The following is a 15,521-nucleotide window of genomic DNA, read 5'->3' on the forward strand; positions in this document are numbered from 1 at the left end:
GCATGTTATATCTGTTACATTTCGTACATCAAAAATAGGAGTTTCCATCAAATTCGATAAAAAAATACTTTTCATCATATATTTCGCAATTGTGTGTCCCTTGTAATGTCTTCCAGTGGAACAAATGCATTGCGATGCTCTCCTCTACGTTCCATACCCTACCGATGGCGTACCCCTACAGATATTCACCACCAACTCTATCCCTGACTATTGTCCTACTGGTTTAAAATTGACTGACCACCAGCCCCTATCATCTACATGTATAAGTTTGTTATGGACAAAATTTACTCAGCTAAATCATATTACTGGATTACCCCCTAGTTTAAAACTTTATATTCTAGAATCAAACATGTCATAGATACCAAACTTACAAAGCTCAATTATAATCTATTATCTTGATATTCTAGAGACAGAAACCAGTCTAGTAATTCACACCGGTTTATCTATAATTCAACTGCTGCACGAAATGAAAATCTAGCCTTACGTCTGTTCAGCCTTAATCAGTGGATGGCACGTTCCTTCATGAGGCCGTGGCAAAGCCAGTTTTACATTACAATAAATTTAAATATAAACCAGTATACAACGAGGCCATTATTTGTTTCTTCTATTCTCTATAGAAACCCATCTAGTTAGTTTCCCCATCATTCATGAACACTCTCCTTATTGTATTAAGATGATATTAAATACCAAACCAAAGGAATATGTGGCGGGGAGTCTTGATGTATGTCAGCAGACAAATACGTGTGCAGTTATATGTACAGTATATTTATGAATATTCATTCAAACGAATCATCTTTTCCCCTACAAACAACCATGGGTATGTAAGATGCTAATTTCGCAACCTCAACCTTAGTCGTGAGGAGAATAAAATCTACCAACAAACGCAAAAAAAAAAGAGAAGAAGTTCGAAATGCATATAAGCTTGCGTACCTAAGGAGTGCAGTGCAGTTTTTAAGGTAGCCAGCTGCCAAAACACCACAGACCATGTCAAGGTATGTGTAATATCAATATATGTTGCCATGGTCATATATAAACGTTCATATTGAGAAACTATGTCGTTGGCAGTTCACTTTATAAAATTACAATGCTTGATTGTATTGAACTTAGGAAAGTGTAGCAAATTACTTATTCTTACTACAGGAAATTCGGATACATTTCTCAGAGTACCATTACAGTTCATGTCGCATTTTGAGGAAAATATTCTTTTGATATGTAACTTTATCTTTGTTTATTTATTGTATATTTGTTTTCATCCTAGGCATCGTTATTTTATTTTTGTTTCTCGGTTTAGTTTTCCGACAATGAAGATGAACAGTAGGTTTAGAGGCGATGTTGACGATATGTACAATGTCCACGGTCACGCTGGTAATCATTGTCATGAGGCAATTTTAAAAGGCCTAGGTATGATTGTTTTCTTCAATATCAGTTCGCCTTTGTAGGAGTAATACATGGGAAGAGTTAAAAGAACAAACACGATTATTTAATAGGGAAAAAATGTTAATAAATCAATCAAAATTTCATGAAGAAATATAAAGTGCTATATCTGTAGAAAAGATTTACCAAGCAATAGATATACTTTGTAATTAAGAGACTCCTTTCAATTTTCATTAATCAGATACATATATAGATAATATATATAGAATATAAGATTATGTTTCTCACACATATACTGAACCGTGAAGACTCTATTTTCTACTATTTTAAAAATATAAAATATGTACAATATTACATTGATTTTTAAATCGATGACATTTTTAACTCTCCTTACATCACAGAACTAGTAGACCTGTACATTTCAGATATCACAATTAAATAGGAATAATGTATAACCAATTATAACTAATCATAGATGTCATCATTAAACGCTTGAAGTATTATACAAGTGTACTAATATCAAATGTGAATATATGAAATATGCAAATTAGTTGTAGTTCATTTTACCAAATCTATTTTTTGAAAATAAAATACATTATTCTATTGATTAATTTGTTTGCACAGGAAGAATAATTAATTCAAGATCAGGCAACAAACCAGTGCAACCAGTCGCCATAGCAGACTTCGGAACTGCGGATGGACGCGCTTCACGTTCCCTCATCAATGAAATGATTGGTAAATATGCTACACTAACTGGTTTTGTAGGATTGCGTGTTATCTACCATGGAAAAAAACAGACCAGATTGTGATTCAATAACGTTTTGACGGTCGGGAATACATCTCCTGATCGGATGTGAAAAAGAACAATTTGCTCATTAGGATTTCTCTTGTATTTTGGTTCCTTCTATGTTAAAGTTATAAGCACGTAAACACTTAAGATTAGGTTACGAAATGTGACTTTTACCTTTTGTTAGATAAATAACAATTATCATAATCATATTCATTACAGATGAAATTCAAACAGGCCTTGGCAAGAATCAGCCCATTGTCGTGTACTATAATGATCAGCCGAAGAATGACTTTAACCTTCTGAGCAAAACTATCCAAGGTTGTACAAAGTAATCAAAAAGTATAACGTTGATATATACGTTGCAATATATATATATATATTGATAACATGTGTCTCAAATAGTAGGTCATATGACGTTGACGCTGGTTCAACTTTTTTTTATTAAGTTTTTTTTCTCAACAAAACCACACACGTTCTAACATCCTTACACTACAATAGTTGTTGATATCGAACCACACCTCACACGTTTTAACGTCCTTACATGACCATAGATGTTGATAGGACGTTAAACGGTATCTAACCAATCTACTGATCAACTGATTGGATGATGTCGTAATTAAGTAGAATGAATTTGGTAATTTAAAGCAAATCCTTTATAGCTATGTTATCTACTTCAATGATTCTATTGCTATTGTAAGTAACACATTATTTCTAGATGAAACATCTAAAGGAGTTCAATTATGTGAAAATATTTTGATATGGTCTATAACAGCTTTAGTGTATAATTCTGATTAATCGTTTTATGATCCGATATTTAGGTATCGCAGATGATCCCGGATTAACTGTCACTGGTGAAGTCTACCCAGCTATGATACCGAGGACAATGTATGAACAGTGTCTCCCTGATAATTCCATCGACCTGGCAATATCCACTGTGGCTACACATTATCTTTCTAAACAGTAAATATTGATTTAAGGAATGAAATTTATTCTAACAACATTCATGAGGTCATAACAACATTGGCTTCTTGATATATTCCACGAATGGCGCTAACGGTTACTACATTACTACACACTGTGATGAGGCTAATGTTGTTATGAAACAATGAATACAATTTTCGCAAATTCATTCAAGCGTGCTGAATGTAAATATATGTTGTATAATACATATAGAGAGGAGAGTTATTTGTGAATAAAGTTAAATATAATTTTACATTGGTATTTAATAGCATAGTAACAAAATTAGCTTTCATCTTTATGTACATAATTTGACTTGTTTCATGTTCACTTATGTTACAAACCCTCCACCAACACCCCACCCATACTCGGCCCTTGTCAGATCGATCATTTCGAGACGTCAAGAGTTCATTGATTTAAACAATAAAGCGATCCAGTAGGTGAATGATATGTTTTCCATTCATAAAATCCGCGCGGTCTCTTGACATATCAGAGCTGAACTTAATACGAAAGTTAAATGTTTAAAGTATTTGAAACTACAAAACAATGTATGATGTGAAATTTGAACTAAAAATACATAAAATAGTATAAGATCATTGATACAGTATGTGTTCAATGGTATAATATTAATGAAATTCTAGGTTGATTTTTTTATTTTCAAATTACATATCGATAATTATTAACAGGATTTGTCAGATTAAAAACGGTGTATTCTATGAAGAGGCGGACGCCAGAGAACAAAAATTGATTAGACAACAAGGGAAAGCTGACTGGAGAGCTTTTGTGATATCAAGGGGACGGGAACTGAAACCAGGTATGTTTTTGATATTTACCGACGAATCCTTTAAGAGGACGAAACACCTGTAAGGTGTAGTTGTATATTTCCCTTTAAGGTGCTTTGCATTTGAGTACGTTGTATACTTCTTCGTAGATAAATTTTAATTCCCATCCTAATTGTTCATTATTTTGACAAACTGATGCTGTTTCAGGAGGATTTCTGATTACTTTCAACTTATCATCTAACGATGATGGAGATATATCATCGCCGTTAGAAGAAGGACACTTTCCAATGGGACGTATCGTGTCTGACATGGTCAGAGAAGGAAAAGTCACAAGGGTTTGTAAATTAATGTATAATCAAAAGTGTAAACATCGCCCAGATGATCTGACATTATTTTTATTGCACTTGGTGACAGTCGATTATATAAACGCATGACCTTTCAACCCCGTATTGAAATATAATAAATTATTTTATAATTTAGTTAAAAATATATATCAAATTTTATATCCAAAAATGTTCCTAGGTCTGTCTATATTACACATATTTGCCCTTTGGCACCAACTCTGTTTACCTGTTGACGTAGTTGATCTGATATTAACAGAACATGTTGTACATGGTTATATAATATTGTCTCAGGCTATATGACAGACGTCTTCTGTATTATCATGTATCAATCAATCATACTCATCCCTAGGACTACCTAGGACTATATAAGATTAGATATTATTGTACCATTTAGTCGGTTTCCAGGGAGCCATTCCTGGACACTTAAGTCCTGGGCTGGGCTTTCGCCCGGGACAGGCCAGTACCGATACATGTACAGATGTATACCTATGTATGTTATATGTATGTATGATACACGTATAACTTAATAAAAATACCATCTCAAGAAGAAGACCCATTTCATTATAGTATGTAAATGAAGAATCTGGAAAGGCTGAGGGAGCAGTTTGAAAAATGGTGTTTTGTTGGAGGAATTCGACGATGTTTTCACGGATTATTGTAGGTTAAAGATGACTATTTCTAGATGACGGTAGTATATAGTATGCGCAGTGTCAGTTTGAATAAATGTGTTTTTAGCCGATTAAAGTGTGGTGGTGTGCCGTTTCGCTCGTGGCGGAGTTACCAACCTTGTACTTTACAGAGTACAAAACAAAAAACAAACAAAAATGAAAATCACATTCTCTATGCAAGCGCCTGCGACCGACACTGCTTGCTTCAGATTGCACCTTGTTGAGATATTTCCCAATTTAAAGTTGTTATTTCAAATTTTATTTTGGTCTGTTGAAATGTTTTTCTTTTCATGTATAAAGGAGGAATATCTTGCAGCAAACTGGAATGGCTACCTCGGGAGAACGGCGGAAGATTTTAAGGAGCCGTTCACCAGTGATTTGCCGGAAATAAGGGAACTTGGGCTGGAATTGGTGTCGATAAGATCAGTTAAACATTATACCCTCCAACAGATATTCCATAATGTCAACAAAGGTAATTCATATCGATATGCATATATTTGTATAAAGGTTGTTTGGTTTGTTTATTTTGTTTAACGTCATATTAACAGCTAAGGTCATTTAAGGACGACCTCCCGTGCATGCGTGTGGTGAGTGCGTATGTGTGTTTTGGGAGGCTGCGGTATGTTCGTGATAAGTCTCCTTGTGATAGGCCGGAACTTTTGCCGATTTATAGTGCTACCTCACTGAAGCATACTACCGAAGACACCCAGCAGGACACCCCACCAGGTCACATTATACTGACAACGGGCGAACCAGTCGTCTCACTCCAAATATGCTGAGCGCTAAGCAGGAGTAGCAACTACCATTTTTAAAGACAATATAGGCAGAAGATATTAAAACCCGTTCATATGTGTTATACAATAACTACTGCAATGACATAGTGTTAAAGTCTGTCCCAAATTCTTTGAAGACACAAGAACTACACGTATTAATATGCCTCGTCGGTCCCGATTTGAGTGTAAGGCTACAATTCATCTCTAAAATATGTGTTTGGTTTCCAAAAAACTAAAATACAAATTATCATGTTAAGTGATAATATCCAAGATTTCTACATATGTTTAATACATATGAAAAAATAAATATCTCAAAAAAACTGAAAACACTAATTCTGAGAATTTACTATCACTCTTCATGTGAAGTAGGAGTTCACGCTTAAAAAAATATAAAATTTTCAATCTCAATCGACCATTAAGTCTAAGGAATCGAGTTGAATGCAGAAAAGTTAAGCTCTGTTTTCAATTACCTCTAATTTCATTAGAAAAGGTCATCCCAATGATATTCTACAAATGAAGTCCTCCGAGATTTTAACTACACCGGAAGTTTAGCTTAGGTTGAACAACAGATCTTAACACAAAACTGTAACATGAAACGTTGCCACTTGATATAAGTATATTAGAAATACCATTGTTTCGTTTTCACAGCATTTAATCGAAGGCGAGACAATAAATATGGTTCGAAATGAGAATATTAATGACGAATTAACGAAACTTCAATAATTGCTAATTAATAATGACTAGACAAAATATTAGTCAACAACAAAATGCACAGTATCGGTGTAAATATGTACTAAAAATTTAACCAAATGGAACTATTACGATTTTTACAGTCTAACTAAGGTTAAAGAACCCAATAAGGACACTCACTCCAAATTCTAACCGATCTGCATTTCTCTATTTCATGATTTGACAGATACAACGGACAAGCTCAAGTATTCCGAAAGGATAGTTGCTATGGTCTACCCATGGTTACATCATGCCATTTACAGAGGATTGTCGGATTCTCGAACTGAGGACGAGAAAGAGATGATTACTGACCAATACTTCCGGAGGATACAGACATATGCGTTTGAACATTCCGACTATAAACCATACTTGGTCTTCACAGAGGTTGTAATGAAAAAGAACTTGCAATAAATACGTGTCTAATCAATTTGGATGTCCACTGATAGTGTATTGATAGTTAAATACAATATTAAATAGATATTTTAGTTGTGAGGGACATTACAAGTATATTCCAATTTAATCTACCCTATTAATCATATAAACAAGTATATATTGAACATTTAAAATAAGACGTATTACACTTTTTTGCATTTAAATCATTACATATATTGACTGCTGAGTAATTAAGGTATCATTGTGTCAACAGAATTCAGCGTACAGGCATTATCTTTCAGCTGACAAAATAGTATATATTTATGTATTGTTATTTTCATCAGTAAGAGTTTTGGTTTTTGTCATGTTTATTTCAATGTAAATAAAAAAAAATCATAAACAAGTAAAAATGGGAAACAAATCTGTAACCGATGGGAGTAAATATGAATCTGATATCATCACTTTGACACAACTTATTTTCCTCGCCAGTCAGAACGGCACTTTCTATTTACCGCATTGAAATCAGACTATTTTCTGTTAAGATCAAAATGAAGCGAATATAGAATATGTACTTCTGCAATATACGTAGCAGACTTTGAAGAAATACGGATTTGACAGCTGTTTAAAGCACTCGCACAACTTAATAACTTACTATATGCTATTACTAGTGACCCCATCCCTTTATTCGCTCGTTTGAAGTTAAAATGATGTGAAATTTATTTCAAATTAAAGTTTGAAGATTTTTCTATCGGATAAATGTTGTTATTGTATATGTTTAGTGGTATGTAAGAGCACACGGGTACTCGAAAGATAGTAAGCCTGACATTAACAGTACACTGGGGAACCCCCACCTGGGGAATCCCCGCCTTTTTACACCTCGAATCGTACGTCATTCTATTTTCAGCACGAGTGTATATTTTTGATTATTCTCGTATATAAAAGTACCCATTTCATATGTTATTTACTCGGGAAAACAGCTAAAAACCTAAGAAACCATTTTCCTCAGGTACTTGGTTCAGGGGAAACACAAGCAGACTGGCTGATTTAGTTGTGCGAGTCATTTAAGAGCAGAAAACAATTGAATTGCGTTGAGCATCGCCGTCTAAAATCAGAATGACGCCGGCGTGTAGCTTCACATGTCATAAGGATGCGGCGTCACACATAATGCTACCGATTCCATAGTTATGTACATAGACGTGCAAAAAGTGTTAGGACACATATTAGTTTTACTATTAGTGTGCCTTAAGAAACAAGAGATCCCAGAGAGATCTTGGCGCCCACCATTGAATGATCTTTATAGGTTCCATGTCAGATTGATCTTTTATCTACTTTTCCCTTCCTCTAAGTCTAACTAATCTGCGTAAATTCAGAAACAGCCCTCTAGTACTTTTCAAACAAGGGGAACCTATATATAAAATTTAAGATTTAGCATTTTAGCTGTCTGTCGGCCATGTTGTTTTCGGATTGGTCCCAAAATGCAACACCAGGGACCAAGGGGAACCTACATATGAAATTTGAGAAAGATCCCTTCAGTACCTTCTGTAAAATAGCGATAACAAACTTCAATTGTCAAAATACAAGATGGCTGCCTGTCGGCCAGGTTGTTTTCTGACTGGTCTCAAAATCTAATATGCATAACTAGGCACAGAGGACAACTTAAAAATGAAATTTCAGAAAGATCCCTTCAGCCATTTCTGATAAATAGCGATAACAAAATTCAATTGTCAAAATCCCAGATGGCTGGCTCTAGGCCATGTTGTTTTCCTATTGGTCCCAAGATGCAATATGCAGAACTACAGACCAAGGGGAACTTACAAAAAAGTTTGAGAAAGATCCCTTCAGTACTTTCTGAAAAATAGCGATAACAAACTTCAATTGTCAAAATACAAGATGGCTGCCTGTCGGCCAGGTTGTTTTCTGACTGGTCTCAAAATCTAATATGCATTACTAGGCACAGAGGGCAACTTAAAAATGAAATTTCAGAAAGATCCCTTCAGCCATTTCTGATAAATAGCGATAACAAAATTCAATTGTCAAAATCCAAGATGGCTGGCTGTCGGCCATGTTGTTTTCCTATTGGTCCCAAGATGCAATATGCAGAACTACAGACCAAGGGGAACTTACAAAAAAGTTTGAGAAAGATCCCTTCAGTGCTTTCTGAAAAACAGCGATAACAAACTTCAATTGTCAAAATCCAAGATGGCTGCCTGTCGGCCATGTTGTTTTCCGATTGGTCTCAAAATGCAATATGCATAACTAGGCACCGAGGGGAACCTACATAAGAAATTTGAGAAAGATCCCTTTAATACTTTCTGAGAAACAGGGATAACAAACTTCAATTGTCAAAATCCAAGATGGCTGCCTGTCGGCCATGTTGTTTTCCAATAGGTCTCAAAATGCAATATGCATAACTAGGCACCGAGGGGAACCTACATATGAAATTTGAGAAAGATCACTTTATTACTTTCTGAAAAATAGCGATAACAAACTTCAATTGTCAAAATCCAAGATGGCTGCCTGTCGGCCATGTTGTTTTCCGATCGGTCTCAAAATGCAACTTGCATAACTAAGCACCAAGGGGAACATATATATGAAATTTGAGAAAGATCTCTTCTGTACTTTCTCAGAAATAGCGATAACAAACTTCAATTGTCAAAATCCAAGATGGCTGCCTGTCGGCCATGTTGTTTTCCGATAGGTTTCAAAATACTTTATGCATAACTAGGCACCACGGGGAACCTACATATGAAATTTGAGAAAGATCTCTTCAGTACATTCTGAGAAATAGCGATAACAAACTTCAATTGTCAAAATCCAAGATGGCTGCCTGTCGGCCATGTTGTTTTCCAATAGGTCTCAAAATGCAATATGCATAACTAGGCACCAAGGGGAATCTACATATAAAATTTGAGAAAGATCCCTTCAGTACTTTCTCAGAAATAGCGATAACAAACTTCAATTGTCAAAATCCAAGATGGCTGCCTGTCGGCCATGTTGTTTTCCGATTGGTCTCAAAATGCAATATGCATAACTAGGCACCAAGGGGAACCTACATATGAAATTTGAGAAAGATCCCTTCAGTTCTTTCTGAGAAATAGCGATAACAAACTTCAATTGTCAAAATCCAAGATGGCTGCCTGTCGGCCATGTTGTTTTTCGATTGGTCTCAAAATGCGATATGCATAACTAGGCACCAAGGGGAACCTACATATGAAATTTGAGAAAGATCCCTTCAGTTCTTTCTGAGAAATAGCGATAACAAACTTCAATTGTCAAAATCCAAGATGGCTGCCTGTCGGCCATGTTGTTTTTCGATAGGTCTAAAAATGCGATATGCATAACTAGGCACCAAGGGGAACCTACATATGAAATTTGAGAAAGATCCCTTCAGTACTTTCTGAGAAATAGCGATAACAAGAATTGTTTACGGACGGACGGACGGAGGGACGGACCACGGACCACGGACGCAGGGCGATTTGAATAGCCCACCATCTGATGATGGTTGGCTAAAAATTCTATACACATATTAGTTTTACTATTAGCGTGCCTTTAGAAAAAATTCTATAATGTGTTCCTCAAGTATTTTTTTTCTATAATGCGTGCCGTAAGTAAACTTTTCTATAATGTTACTGCCTTCCACTGTCAATTTACTTTATTTCATTAAATGACTGAGCACATAATTCATACATCTACATTTGAATGCAATAGGATTTTCTACCAATTCCTCTCTCATGCATTGTTAAAGCAAATTTTCTACTACCATGCTTTTTACGTCTAGGAGGTTGCACAGCTGAAATATTAACACCTAAGGCTAATAATGTAACAAAAGGCCCAGAGGGCCTGCATCGCCCACCAGGATATTTTAGTAATTACATATGTATGGCAAATATTTTCCTACTTTTTTTGTTGCTATATTCCTCTATTGGGTCAAATCCCTCCGGCCCTAGGGAAGCAACAACCACCTTTTATACAACGTTTGATCTCCTCCGCCAAATAATGCTCAGACCAAATATCATAAAATTCCATTTAGACATTTAGGACTTGTAGCAATTTAAAGGATTTACCTTAATTTCCCCTATTTGGCCTCACCCCCCTGGCCCCAGGGGAGCCACACCCTCCTTTTATACAACGTTTGATCCCCCTTGCCAAATAGTGCCCCAGACTAAATTTAATAGGGATTTAAAGGAAACAATGACGAACACCGGACGCTGCGCCATGTCATACGCTAAACGGCCCTTTGGGCCAGGTAAACTAACAGGTTTGATGGATGGAGGGGTTGATTACTATAGGGTTCTTCATACCCTTGCTTTACACTTAGATATCCATTCGGAACTCCTCGGTTTTTTTTCTCAAAATACACCCGAGGATGATCCGAAAGTGAAATATGTTTAATAATTCCATTTTTAGTTTTCTTACACATTATTCTGCATAAGAACAAGAACTTTCATCTCATGTAACAGCAGGTTTTTTTGGTTTTTTTTTTAAAGTTATAAATTGACTGACAGAGATAAATAATTTTCAGGCAAAACTGTTCTGTTTAAACACATATACCAGACACAATAAAGCCTGCCACTGATACAGAAATAAAGTGCTTTTACAGACTGAGTTATCATATGAAAAAACAAGAGGCCCAGGGGCCTTAACGGTCATCTGACTCTAAATTAAAACCCTTATATTATTGTAGTATGCATTCTCTGTAGCAAGTATATAGTGGCACTGTTGGCCATGGTGGCCATCTTGGATATCTGACCGACCCAATAAATAATAACACTTGGTCTGGACCATCTAAAGATCATTTCTGGTAAGTTAGAGCTGAATCCCACCAGTGGAATTTGAGAAGAAGTTTGAAATAGGTGTTGTTCAGGAAAACCATGATTGCGCAATCATGTTACAAAATGGCCGCCATTGCTGCCATGCCAAAGTTTTTACAAGGCCGAAAAAATAGCAACACTTTGTTGGCACTCCTTCCTTAACATCCTCACCAATTTCAAGCTCAATGGCACCAGTGGAACTGGAGAAGAAGTTTAAAATGTGTTTTTTAAGATGGCGGATATGGCGGCCATCTTGCATTTCAGACCAATCTAAAAAATAACAACACTTGGTCGTGATCATCTCAGGAACATTTCAGGCAAGTTTCAGCCCAATAGCACTGGTGGAACTTGAGAAGAAGTTTAAAATGTGTTTTCAAAATGGCGGCTATGGGGGCCATCTTGGATTTCGGACCGACCCGAAAAATAACAACACTTGGTCGGGATCATATCAGGATCATTTCAGGCAAGTTTCAGCTCAATAGCACTGCTGGAACTTGGGAAGAAGTTTAAAATGTGTTTTTCAAGATGGCACCTATGGCGGCCATCTTGGATTTCGGACCGACCCGAAAAATAACAACACTTGGTCGGGATCATCTAAGGATCATTTCTGGCAAGTTTCAGCCCAACAGCCCTGGTGGAACTTGAGAAGAAGTTTAAAATAAGTTTTTCAAGATAGATGGCGGCTATGGCGGCCATCTTGGATTTCGGACGGACCCGAAAAATAACAACACTTGGTCGGGATCATATCAGGATCATTTCAGGCCAGTTTCAGCTCAATAGCACTGGTGGAACCTGAGAAGAAGTTTAAAATGTTTTTTACAAGATGGCGGCTATGGCGGCCATCTTGGATTTTGGACCGACCCGAAAAATAACAACACTTGGTCGGGATCATATCAGGATCATTTCAGGCAAGTTTCAGCTCAATAGCACTGGTGGAACTTGAGAAGAAGTTTAAAATGTGTTTTTTCAAGATGGCGGCTATGGCGGCCATCTTGGACTTCAGACCGACCCGAAAAATAACAACACTTGGTCGGGATCATCTCAGGATCATTTCTGGCAAGTTTCAGCCCAACAGCCCTGGTGGAACTTGAGAAGAAGTTTAAAATAAGTTTTTCAAGATGGCGGCTATGGCGGCCATCTTGGATTTCGGACGGACCCAAAAAATAACAACACTTGGTCGGGATCATATCTGGATCTTTTCAGGCCAGTTTCAGCTCAATAGCACTGGTGGAACTTGAGAAGAAGTTTAAAATGTGTTGTTCAAGATGGCGGCTATGGTGGCCATCTTGGATTTTGGACCGACCCGAAAAATAACAACACTTGGTCGGGATCATATCAGGATCATTTCAGGCAAGTTTCATCTCAATAGCACTGGTGGAACTTGAGAAGAAGTTTAAAATGTGTTTTTCAAGATGGCGGCTATGGCGGCCATCTTGGATTTCGGACCGACCCGAAAAATAACAACACTTGGTCGGGATCATCTCAGGATCATTTCAGGCAAGTTTCAGCTCAATAGCACTGGTGGAACTTGAGAAGAACTTTAAAATGTGTTTTTCAAGATGGCGGCTATGGCGGCCATCTTGGATTTTGGACTGACCCGAAAAATAACAACACTTGGTCGGGATCATGTCAGGATCATTTCAGGCAAGTTTCAGCTCAATAGCACTGGTGGAACTTGAGAAGAAGTTTAAAATGTGTTTTTCAAGATGGCGGCTATGGCGGCCATCTTGGATTTTGGACTGACCCGAAAAATAACAACACTTGGTCGGGATCATCTCAGGATCATTTCTGGCAAGTTTCAGCCCAACAGCACTGGTGGAACTTGAGAAGAAGTTTAAAATGTGTTTTCAAAATGGCGGCTATGGCGGCCATCTTGGATTTCGGACTGACCCGAAAAATAACAACACTTGGTCAGGACCATCTCAGGATCATTTCAGGCAAGTTTCAGCTTAATCCCACTGGTGGAACTTGAGAAGAAGATTGAAATGTGAAAAGTTTACGGACGGCGCACGGCGCACGGCGGACGACGACGGACGAAGCATGACCTAAAAACCTCTATGGCTGTATGACATGACTAATAGCAGCCATATGATAACTCCTCGTGATTTGTTTATGACATGAAAATGAAGAGCAATGACGTGACGTCATGGCGTCAACAAAATGGCCGCCTTCCTGTCAAAACCTGAATGTCATTCTCTGAAAATAATCTGGTTTTCATAAAAAGGACACAAACAACCAGAAAGCCTTCAAAATTCTTTTGCAACCATAGGTTGCTATTTTCATGTATTGAGAATTCACATTTCCAGTCACGGTTTTCTTGAAACAATGCATTATATGTTGAGAATTTTCAAAATGGGGAAGAGTCTGAATGTAGGAATGCATGGTACAATGTAGTTAACACTGTGATAGAAAAGCCAAGTATGAGAAACAAGAGGCCAAAGGGCCTCAACGGTCATCTGACTCTAAATTAAAGACCCTTATACTATTGTATTATGCATTCTCTGTAGCGAGTAAAGTGGCACTGTTGGCCATGGTGGCCATCTTGGAATTTAGACCAAACCAAAAAATAACAACACTTGATCACGACTATCTCAGGACCATTCCTGGTAAGTTAGAGCTGAATCCCACTGGTGGAATTTGAGAAGAAGTTTGAAATATGTGTTGTTCAGGAAAACCATGATTGCGCAATCATGTTACAAAATGGCCGCCATGGCTGTCATGTCAAAGTTTTTACGAGGCCGAAAAATAACAACACTTGGTCAGGAACTGGAGAAGAAGTTTAAAATGTGTTTTTCAAGATGGCTGCCATGGCGGCCATCTTGGATTTCTGACCGACCTGAAAAATAACAACACTTGGTCAGGACCATCCCAGCATCATTTCAGGCAAGTTTCAGCTCAATCCCACTGGTGGAATTTAAGAAGAAGTTTGAAATGTGAAAAGTTTACGCACGCCGGACCCTTCGGGTCAGATGACCTAAAAAACTTTCATAAAATGTGATAAACTGTACTTTAAAAATAGTGTCCCCTTCTCAAGAATATCTGTATACTCACATATGAAGTCTAACAGTATTTTTGTGTGACATTACAGACACTGTCACGATTGTCTACCCAATGACAAATGTACACCGAGATGTTAAGTTAATCAAGTCAACCTTATGTACACAGAGGTGTTAAGTGTATGAGATTCAAATCAAGTGAACAGGTCTTTCCATCTAACATTATATTCTTATTTAGACTGAAATGGTTAATAATAGCGGTGTAACGATTCACTGATGCATATTGGATCACAGAGTGGTGCATTGATGCATCATCTATCCTCGATTTGTATCGCAATACTTTAAATTTTTAAGTTATCTCCCTTGACCAACGTTAGCTGTAGTAACCAACATGGCTGACAATTACAGCAGCTTATAAATCAAATCCAAATTATCTAAATTCAAGAACACTTTCAGGGAAATAGACAAACATACGTCTTTTGAAACAAATGAAGACAAATAATTCAAATATTCCTTAAATACCACAAACAAAACATGACAACTGTATGATCGAATATCAGATATCTGATAGGTCATCAGCTTCTCATATTTTGTGATAAGTATGGTATTGTGACCCCTATATCGTGATACAAATCGTATCGCTACCCAACTTGTGATACACAGCTCTAATAAATAGTGTACAGTATGAATTGATTCAGTTAAAAAACACTGTATCATGTATTTGTGAGAGTCCCTTTTTTGTTCTGATGTAGAAATTTCATGACAATTTTGGTATTTTTCTGGTATTCATAAAATCCCATACTAGCTGAGTGATATGAACATCTCTTCACATACATACTTTCCAACCTCAAGAAAGTGTTTTACAATAATGATATACAGTGCATTCCGCTTAATTGGGTTTTTAAACCCCCATTACGTTGGCCTG

At 36.9% G+C, this 15,521-nt stretch overlaps 2 protein-coding genes across 2 annotated transcripts; both read left to right on the top strand.

The window, feature by feature from the left end:
• Window positions 1-779: 779 nt before the first annotated feature.
• LOC117340723 (probable S-adenosylmethionine-dependent methyltransferase At5g37990) lies at window positions 780-2,496 on the top strand. Its single transcript, XM_033902486.1, has 4 exons — window positions 780-992; window positions 1,292-1,401; window positions 1,999-2,109; window positions 2,384-2,496. The coding sequence occupies exons 1-4, from the start codon at window positions 985-987 to the stop codon at window positions 2,494-2,496; spliced, it is 342 nt and encodes a 113-aa protein (XP_033758377.1). The 5' UTR covers window positions 780-984.
• A 1,552-nt stretch (window positions 2,497-4,048) lies between these two features.
• Window positions 4,049-7,536, top strand: LOC117340936. Its single transcript, XM_033902722.1, has 3 exons — window positions 4,049-4,238; window positions 5,216-5,387; window positions 6,605-7,536. The coding sequence occupies exons 1-3, from the start codon at window positions 4,191-4,193 to the stop codon at window positions 6,826-6,828; spliced, it is 444 nt and encodes a 147-aa protein (XP_033758613.1). The 5' UTR covers window positions 4,049-4,190; the 3' UTR covers window positions 6,829-7,536.
• The last annotated feature ends 7,985 nt before the right edge of the window (window positions 7,537-15,521 follow it).

The sequence above is a fragment of the Pecten maximus genome, chromosome 13, assembly GCF_902652985.1.
Source record: "Pecten maximus chromosome 13, xPecMax1.1, whole genome shotgun sequence".
NCBI classification, from domain to species: domain Eukaryota; kingdom Metazoa; phylum Mollusca; class Bivalvia; order Pectinida; family Pectinidae; genus Pecten; species Pecten maximus.